This window comes from Mytilus trossulus, chromosome 10 (genome assembly GCF_036588685.1).
Source record: "Mytilus trossulus isolate FHL-02 chromosome 10, PNRI_Mtr1.1.1.hap1, whole genome shotgun sequence".
In the NCBI taxonomy this organism is placed as follows: domain Eukaryota; kingdom Metazoa; phylum Mollusca; class Bivalvia; order Mytilida; family Mytilidae; genus Mytilus; species Mytilus trossulus.
The window spans coordinates 35073858-35083612 of NC_086382.1; the positions used below are offsets into that span (position 1 = coordinate 35073858).

At 31.9% G+C, this 9755-nt stretch overlaps 1 protein-coding gene across 1 annotated transcript; it reads right to left on the minus strand.

The window, feature by feature from the left end:
• Positions 1–2847: 2847 nt before the first annotated feature.
• Positions 2848–9432, minus strand: LOC134686198 (ganglioside GM2 activator-like). Its single transcript, XM_063545873.1, has 4 exons — positions 9329–9432; positions 4346–4544; positions 3653–3836; positions 2848–3011 (listed from the first exon to the last, which is right to left on the minus strand). The coding sequence occupies exons 1-4, from the start codon at positions 9402–9404 to the stop codon at positions 2892–2894; spliced, it is 579 nt and encodes a 192-aa protein (XP_063401943.1). The 5' UTR covers positions 9405–9432; the 3' UTR covers positions 2848–2891.
• Positions 9433–9755: the final 323 nt, after the last annotated feature.

Sequence of the window (9755 nt, forward strand, 5' to 3'; positions counted from 1 at the left end):
ATTAAATTACCGAATGCATACGATTGTTTATATACGTTGGTGTCTTCCGAACTGTACGGTGACAGTCAGATCTTTTCTTTTTAATTCGATTTCGCAGAATTGCTTGTCTCTCTCGTTAATTTTCTTGGTATATTTTAAGTGCAACAGGATATTATTTTTTCTTAAATTGGACAAATCATTACAGCTACAGTTTCCGCGAATATCGAGGAAACACTTGAGGATAATCGTGGGCGCTCACTGTTCGCCACATGAACAGGGAAATAGGTTAATTGTAAAGTAGATCAGCTACCACGTATTTTTATTTATAAAACAATGCATCTAATTACGGAAAAACAAACAAAATATGAAAACATCTTCACCTACACTTAAGTTAAGGATGTTCGCTACTCTGTTTTGAAATAACAAGTTTTTTGTAAGATTGTTTTTAAAGTTTTTTAAAAGACTGTTATAAATCGGTAGTATAAAATTAAAGGAACTAAAAAAACAGAACAAAATTAAGGGTTAGTGTGCTGGTTTTCGAGATATTAGCAATATACTTTGGCGGGAAATAATTTATTATCTCAAGATTTTTCATGCGTTTAACATTGGTTATATTTTTTTCTTTAAAAAATATTGAGCATTAAGTAAACAAGGATTTTGTAATGCTTTTTATTTTTTAAAACTTATATGTAACGAGAAAATGAAACGCAAGTTTGCAGGCAAATCTTTAACGATCGGCAATCTTCGGGTGACTCCGCTACTCTCCTTCCATCCTGGTACGGAATCGGCCGAGTTGTGCCGAAAGGCACTACGTATAGACATCAATAAAACCAGATCAGGATTTCGAATATCTGGGGGCGGGGACCAGCAGGAGAGAACATTATTAAATGTGTTTTTACTTTATTATTACTCTTTTGATTCAGAAATTGCAGGTCGTACGGTGACCTATAATTGCTTTTATCTTCGTTATATGAAACCTTGTCGGCAGTTGTTTCATTGGAAATCATACCACACCTCCTAATATCTTTATTTAAACTTATGTCCTACTTTCATTTTAGCAAGACCACGGTATGTACATGTAGTAGAGTCGTAACTATCTAGCGCCCCGTATATGTGATTCTCATTGTATGAGTGTGTTTAATGTAAGAACGAGACAGAGATCCAACAGAGTTCAAGACAATACCTGACTATAAAATATCCATGTTAGATAGCCAAGAAAATGTGTGCAGATAAGGTAAACAGTGTCAATGACACAGTTACTTATTGAACGATTGAATATTGTCTGCCAATGATCTGTCATGCATATTCAGAAAGAAATCAGATTAATACTTAGTAATATAATTATAAGATTGCAAAATGGGTCGCAAAATAGCTTGCTGTTCGGTGTCAGCCAATGCTCAATGTTGAAGCCCGTACGTCTTTGACCAATAAGGGTTTACTTTTATTTTTACTTATTGTGACTTGGATGGAGAGTTGAGTGGGTTAATTTGCAAAAAGCATATACATGATATGGCAATCAAAACATATATTACATATATGACAAAATGATAAACAGCAGAACACAGCACGCATGATGCAATGTTAAGTAATGATTTGACAACTCGTTTCCCATGCTGCAAAGAACAGAAGTATTTTGGTAAATAATGTGACCTTACAGGTCTGTTTGCAGGACACACTAAAACAAAATTATATTTGTCTTTAACAACGTTCATATATTACAACAATGACAATCGTAATTCTCTTAGAGTATTGGTATATATACCAACTTTAATATTTAATTGAAGTGTTCTCTAAGGTAGTTTTGTAAGTAATCGACAGTGGCGGATCCAGAACTGTTCATAGGGGGAGGGGTACTGACTGACATAAGGGGGGCCCGCTCCAGTCATGCTTCAGTGATTCCCTATATAATCAACCAAAATTTTCCCACAAAAGTGGGGATACGCCTATGATCGAACATCACATAAAAAAACAAAGTTGTCGCATTGCCTATTCTTATATCTACGTCCTGGATGAAAGTTGGAAATTGGATAGTCGAAAGAAGATTCAATTGGATCCAAATTTTACTTCTTTTAAAAAATGTAAAACACATTACTTGAATACATCTAACATAAGTGTAAAGATCTTGACACTTTACTTACATTAGTTATAACTAGACCAATATATTTGTCAATATATGTTCCAGCATTCGATAAACCAACCAATAAAGTGTACATTCTAATATCTACCGTTGTGTTTCCGAATTAAATTATATACGGCAATAAGTCATCAAGATTGCTTAAGATGTATACGTGATAACAAAATTTCAAATACAATAGTTGTGCCATATTGCACATATTCTTTCAGTCCAACCTTCCATTTTTTTCAGTAGAAATTTGCACATCCCTGATTAGAGTTGCATGGTCAAGAGTTTCGTTTGTTTTCCTGTAATGGTTGATGTGTTTCCTTGGTTTTAATCTCGATTTATGACCTTTAAACAACGGTACCTGAAGCTGATTCTACGTATTTTGCCCAAATTATCTGATTCAACAGTTGGCCCTTCCGGGGTACATGAGTTCAACCATTTTTCGTTGAGATCGTCATGATCAAGTATTAGAGTTCTAGGTAGTGTTTTGTTGGACTGTTGTTTTTCTGTTTTGGCATGGATATTATCTGTATTTTCTGCTAATGGTTTTAATTTGATTATTCTGATTATTTTTAGTATAAATGGTTACTAATAAAGTTGAGAACGGAAATTGTGTGTGTAAAAAAAACCAACAAACAAAAAGTCCACCAATGGGTCTTCAACTGAGTGAGAAAATCCCGCACCTGTCTATTATCTTATTGAAAATGGACGTCATACTAAAATCCAAAACATATAAATGAACCAACTTTCCACTTTTTTATATTTTAATTTGGTTGATAGCAGACATTAATCATCCAAGAATACAACCAAATCCTGAACAGGAATGATCTAAAGTAATTTCAACATGGTAGCATCCTAGCTGCTCTCCGGTATCTTTGTTTACAAGTTTTGCATCAACTTTGTATTCTCCCTGTGAAAAAAAAAGAAATTAAAGAGAATGACGGATCTTATTTGCAAGTAAATACTTAATGTGTACACTTATATCTTACAATGAGGACATTACAATATTATATTTACAATCATGCCGGGTTTTTTTAATTTCGTCATATACATGTACATTTTTTTGTTATAAGAATTTCATTTCATTATTTTACTTTTTTCCTTTCACCAGAACACACCAGCGATATCGCGGGTCCGTACATAAACTAAGGTATTACACAAATTTCAGCCCGGTAAACCCGTCGACATGGAACTTATCATTGAATTATTATTTGGAAAACAAAAAGGCCTGGAAGTTTCATTCGGAGAAATCCCAATACAGGGAACGCATTCGGAACATGTATGTGATTATCTGTGACATGCATGTATGCAGATTCTCACTAAAAGTCAACCAAATCCAACTAGTTGCCGTACAACTTTTGATGAGTATGTCTGTACCATTAAAGATTATATATACTTTTTATAAAAATTGTTGAAGACAGAAACAAGATGTATATTAAACTTTAACTCGTTCACAACATGGTATTGGAAAAGGCTTTCATTAATTGATCGGAATACAACATGCCGTGCCAGTGAGATATGTTAGCAATTATCTAAAGCATTATAACTCACCGACATCAGATCCGACATTATACCCGACATTTTTGGAATTTGTATAACGACTGGTTTCAGCGTGTATGTTCCGGCTTGTATTGGGCATGTGCAGGAGAGATTCTGTGCTTTCATTTCCGAAGGACATGATACTTCTCCGTTGCTAACGAAATTTGATGTCAACAAGCTGCAGAAATCATACGTGCTACAAGCAAAACCATGATACATCATCAGTCAATATTTGATTAGCACGTATTTTGTTTGACTGATTGTCCTTTGACTGTTATTTTAAAGCCATTTATAGACTATAATCTTTGTATTTTTTAACTCCCATTGGACTATATTCTATTATATTTTTCACTGAATTACTCTGTATTTGTGTTTAATGTACTATGTACTAGTATCTAGATATTCTGTGTGTTTGACCATTACTCTCTATTCTGTAAACCACGTCCATACCCTTTTGTATTCATAAAAGTGGGTTATATAGACGCGGGTCTACCAATAGTTGATACCGAAATTTGTGTTCACATTAGACGTTGTTCTGAATTTTTTTGTCAATATTTTCAAACTAAATCAATTGTTAGATGTAAACAGATTTGTAACTCTCTAATTTAATTCAACCTATTATATAAAGACAAATAAACTAAAGTATTCTCTGTAACAAAGAGTTAATATACCAAAATTATTAAATTATACAATTATACAACCTACCAACTTCCAACGCCAGATACACAAGGGACACGGATCCAGAGGAAAAGTTCCTTCTTGTGAATGCTGACTTCAAGCTTAATGTTTCCGGAAATATTTTTCCCAAGTTCCAGTTGACCGGAAACTGTCAGATTACCTGGTATTTTTGGCGGGTATGGGCTCAGGCTCGCAGAATTGACATGAAGCACGTGCTGATTCTTGTCTAATGAAAAAAAAACAATGATTATCAGCAATACATAATTGTGTGTAAAGATATTTAACGTATAATATGTATGCATCGTTCAATTATTCACTTTTGGTTGTATGTACCAATTATGTTTTTCTGTTATCTGTGAGAAATTTTCTTTCGACCTGGATAAACAATCGTAAAAAAATCTCCATTTATAACTACAAATATTCAAGCTTAAATCTGCTTCTAACTTGCTTCAGTTTTCTTACACTTTAAAATTATTTTTTTTTAGATACTAAACACAATTGTCATGACTGTATTAAGCTTATTTTGTGTGGACTTTTTTTTTAACATGTCTTGGTTTAAACGTGTCTCAGTACAATGTGTTTAGGATTGTGTTTAGAATCATGTTTAGCTTAGAAAATAAGTGTTTTATTCCTAAACACTTTCATTTTAATCACATTTATTAAAAGTGTTTAGATTCAAGACATATTTATACATTTCGTGCTTATTAAACTGAGATGGCCATCATGGCTAAAAATAGAACATAGGGATAAAATGTAGATTTTGGCTTATATCTCTGAAACCAAAGCATTAGAGCAAATCTGACATGGTGTTAAACAAACAGTTTATCAGTTCAACATCTATCTTCACTGAAATTTTTAGATGAATCTTAAGAATCCGTTGTTGGGTTGCTGCCCCTAAATTGGTTATTTTAACGGGTAATTTTGCCGTTCTGGAGTATAATCTTGAATATTATTATAGATAGAGATAAACTGTAAACAGCAATAATGTTCAGCAAAGTAAAATCTACAAATAAGTCAACATGACCAAAATTTTCGGTTTACCCCTTGAGGAGTTAATGCCCTTTATAGTCATTTTTTAACAATTTTTTGTAAATTCTTGTAATCTTTACAAAAATATTCTCCTCTGAAGCTACTTAAACAAATTTGACCAAACTTGTCCACAGTCATCATTGGAGTATCTAGTTTAAAAAAATGTGTCCGGTGACCCGGCCAACCAACCAAGACGGCCACCATGGCTAAAAATAGACCATAGGAGTAAAATGTAGATTTTGGCTTATATCTCTGAAACCTAAGCATTAAGAGGTCATCTGCTGTGGATACAATTGTTCTTTAGGTCAAGATCTATCTGCCCTTATATTTTCAGACCAAATGGGCAACTTGTTGTTGCGCTGCTGTCCCTGAATTGTTAATTTTAAGAAAATTTTGCAGCTTTTGCTTATTATCTTGATTATTATTATAGATTGAGATACACTGTAAGTAGCAATAATGTACAGCAAAGTAAGAGCTACAAATAAATAAACTTGTTCAAAGTGGTCAATTGACCCAAGGAGCAATTTTCCTTTATAGTCAATTTTAAACAATTTTCATTTTCCACTGTCACTTTTTGGCCAATTTAATTATAGACAGAGATAATTGTAAGCAGCAAGATTTTTCAATAAAGTAAGATCTACAAATACATCACCAACACCGAAACACAATTTTGTCATGATTCTATCTGAATGAGTGTGATTGTCCTTGGGCAAGGTGAGCGACACAGGCTCTTTAGAGCAGTGTTGGGGTAATTGTAATTGTAATCGTTAATCAGCTGTAATTGATTACAATTTTTCAAGTAATCATTAATCAGTCAAAAATCCGATTACATGTAATTTAATTTAATCAATTACTTTTCATAATGCCCTGTACTCCTGATTACTTTATGATAACATTCTGATTACAATGAAAAAAATCTTTAAAAACTGTGTTTATGGTCAATAAATGAAACTTTTTGTTATTCTTATTCAATTTGTATTGAACCTGTTTAAAATGATAGTTTGGTTTACTTTTTTTTATATATAAAACATGACAATTGGTTTGTTTACTTCAGTAAAAATAAACTGTTTCAGTATTAAAAAGTCATCAATAGCCTAAGAAGAGACATATAATACAATTATATGTTTCTGGCCTTAGTAAAAGATATTGTACATATATTCACAATTTAAAGATGTACATAAAAAAATATATATATTTGATAATAACTGTTATATTCAAGTAATACTTTTCTTTAACCCTTAATTATAATCATTTGTTAATGTTGTGATTTTTGTCATCTTGAATTGACAGGTAGGAAACCAATTAAGGTTTGTTTTTATTGCAATTAGCAACTGAGTATAGCTGTAGGACAATATATATGGTAAAAGATAAATCAGACATGTGATAATTTATTCAATTAGCACAAAATTAATTAAAAGTTGGACAAATATCTTGTTTAAAATTAAGCAAATTTTTGTATGAATTTGGACTGGACATGTAAAATGCAATGATTTTTAGCACTGATATTTTGTTTACAATTTGATTAAACTGGTACAATTTCTTCCATGTTTTAACTCTCATAAACTGCACCTTGAAACAAATATAAATTAAAGTCTAGAATATGTCAGAAGACAAACAGCAATTGCTTTTTATAAAGCTACATGTGTATATTCAATTAAAGACTGATTGAAGACATGAACATCAGTCCTTCAACTGACATAGTTAACATTAATGAAGTTCTGATATACTTAATACTATTTGCAGACGATACTATATTATTTGGGAAATCTCCTGAAATTCTACAGGAACTACTTGATAAACTACTTATTTATTGTAATAAATGGAATATAGAAGTGAATATTAACAAAACGAAAGTTGTTGTATTCAAAAATGGCTGGCAACCCGTAACTGCAAAAATTTTCTATAACAACGAAGAACTAGAAATTGTCGATTCGTATATATATCTTGGTATGCTGATACAATGTAATGGAAAATTTTTAAAAACACAGAAGAGATTAGCCTTACAAGGTTCACGATCTTTGGCAGCTCTAAATAATTCTACAAATGGTTTATACTTGACGAAGAAAAAGAAATGTGATTTGTTCGATAGTATGGTTGCGTCTGTGATAAATTATGCCTCGGAAATTTGGGGTTTCCATCGTGGAAATGATGTTGAAATTATTCATAACCGTTTTTGTCGATCTATTTTGAAACTGGGTAAAAGTACGCCAAATGTATTTTTATATGGCGAACTAGGGCGTTTGCCAATGTATGTAATAAGAAAACAAAAAGTTTTAAAATACTGGTTAAAAATTGTAACTCATAAACCACTTATTGTGTATGATATCTATATATTGTTACTCAGAGATGCAAATACTGGTAAAACTAATTGGGTTTCTAATGTTCGTGACCTATTGTTTAGTATTGGTTTAAACTTTGTATGGTACCAGCAGTCTGGTATGAATATATCATTAGATGTAATAAAAACTAGATTAAAAGATCAATATATTCAAAGCTGGTCTGCATCTATGCAGGATTGTGAGAAACTTACTATGTACAGAATTTTAAAATTAGATTTTTGTTTTGAAGATTACGTAGATTATAACTATAATTCACATTTTTCACAAAGCTACGTAGTGGTACTATGAAGTTAAATGTTGAGATAGGCCGTTATACAAATATACTAAGAGAAAACAGATTATGTACTTGCTGTAATATGAAAAGTGTTGAAGATGAGTACCATTTTACTCTAGTGTGTCCTGCGTATAGGCATGAACGACTGCAGTTTTTACCAAATTATTACTGTTCATGGCCAAATGTGACAAAACTAATGTATTTGTATCAAACCAAATCTAGATCTTTAGTTGGAAAATTATGTAATTATTTGAAATCTGCCTGGCAGATTAGATCACATTTGATAAGTTGATAATTTTTCTATTGTACTATCTTATGAAATTGTTCTCTGTTGTTTATTGTGTGTCACAATGTAAATATGTTTGTGTTGCTATAGCATGTAACTACTGCTTTGCAAATAAAGAATTCATTCAATTGAAGTCAAAATAATTCAGAGATTAATGATTATAAAGTGCAATGGGTCGTAACCAGTGACACAATGTTCATGTATGTATGAAGTGAACTTGTGAGGTTTATTAGATAGATGAAGTTTGAAGTTATCATTTTATAATATAGCAAACACAATACTTTCTAAAAAATGCTATAGTTATATATTAAAAGTTTATTCATTCCCATCATGCAAAATGTTTTTTTTAATTCATTGTAATCATGATTACTTTGCCAATATAATCATTAATTTAATCAGACACTTTCAGAAATGATGTAATCATTAATTTAATTTAATCGTACAAATGACAAAGTAATTGTAATTTAGTCAATTACATTGAAATTAATCGGACCCATCTCTGCTTTAGAGCCTCTAGCTTGTTATGCAGGGGCATTAATATCATGTTATACAGTATATGTTTCCTCATTCATGAAGCTTTGTGACCTTTACTTGTTGAACACACTCGATTTTGGTCACTGGTGAATAGACCCAGAATAGTTATCTTAATTTGTTGGCAACCATACCACATTATTTTCCCTATTTGAATATAATTTATAAATTTTATTTTTTTGAAATATATGGAGAAATTTGTAGTACCTGATAAAAAATAATACCTTTCGTAATGTTCTTTTAACCTTAGATTTCCTTTACAGACGATTGCATTGAGTGTGTAGGGAAAGTTAGAATCCTTGGTAACTTAGCTTGCTTGTTAGCTGAACCGTGAAGTCATTATTAGGTTAGGTAAACTACCCCTTTTAAGAGTAGATTAGTTTCGTTCGACAGATCACAAATCTATCTGTCCGTAGGAATCGTCTACTATTAAAGGATGGTAGTTCACCTAAGCTAATAATGACACAGTTCAGTTAGCAAGCAAGCTAAGCAAAGATATTACCTTTACCTACACACTCAATGCAATCAGCTGTAAAATTCTGTTAACTTACTGCAGTCTGTGTATACTAGTTCACTGGACAGACACCCAATGACCATCATGAATAAGATACAACAAATTTTCTCCATGTTTAACTTTCGTCAAAAATAGTCACAATACAAAGATACCACTGGTTCAATAGAAGAACTGCATCGTTTTGATTTAGTCGTGAATGGTTTAGCGGCTTAGAGAAGATGAAACCTGAAAAGAACAAGTAATAATTGATTGATAGTCTTATGTTGCGACTGATTTCCTTGCAATATTTATAGTTTAAAAATCTTTCAGGACAAAATAATTGATTCTAAATTATCACTCTGCTTTAGTTAAACATGGAGAAAATTTGTTGTATCTTATTCATGATGGTCATTGGGTGTCTGAGCAGTGAACTAATATACACAGACTGCAGTAAGTTAATATTGACTGTTGTACCCCTATTTTTG

Bases quoted from the DNA above. Each gene is read 5' to 3' on its own strand.
- LOC134686198 (XM_063545873.1), bottom strand. From the start codon at position 9,404: ATGGAGAAAATTTGTTGTATCTTATTCATGATGGTCATTGGGTGTCTG. The intron at 3,837-4,345 runs GTAGGTTGTATA...TTTTGCTTGTAG, and splicing joins GTATCTGGCGTTGGAAGTTG to CACGTATGATTTCTGCAGCT. The intron at 3,012-3,652 runs GTGAGTTATAAT...TTTTTTTCACAG, and splicing joins TAATGTCGGATCTGATGTCG to GGAGAATACAAAGTTGATGC.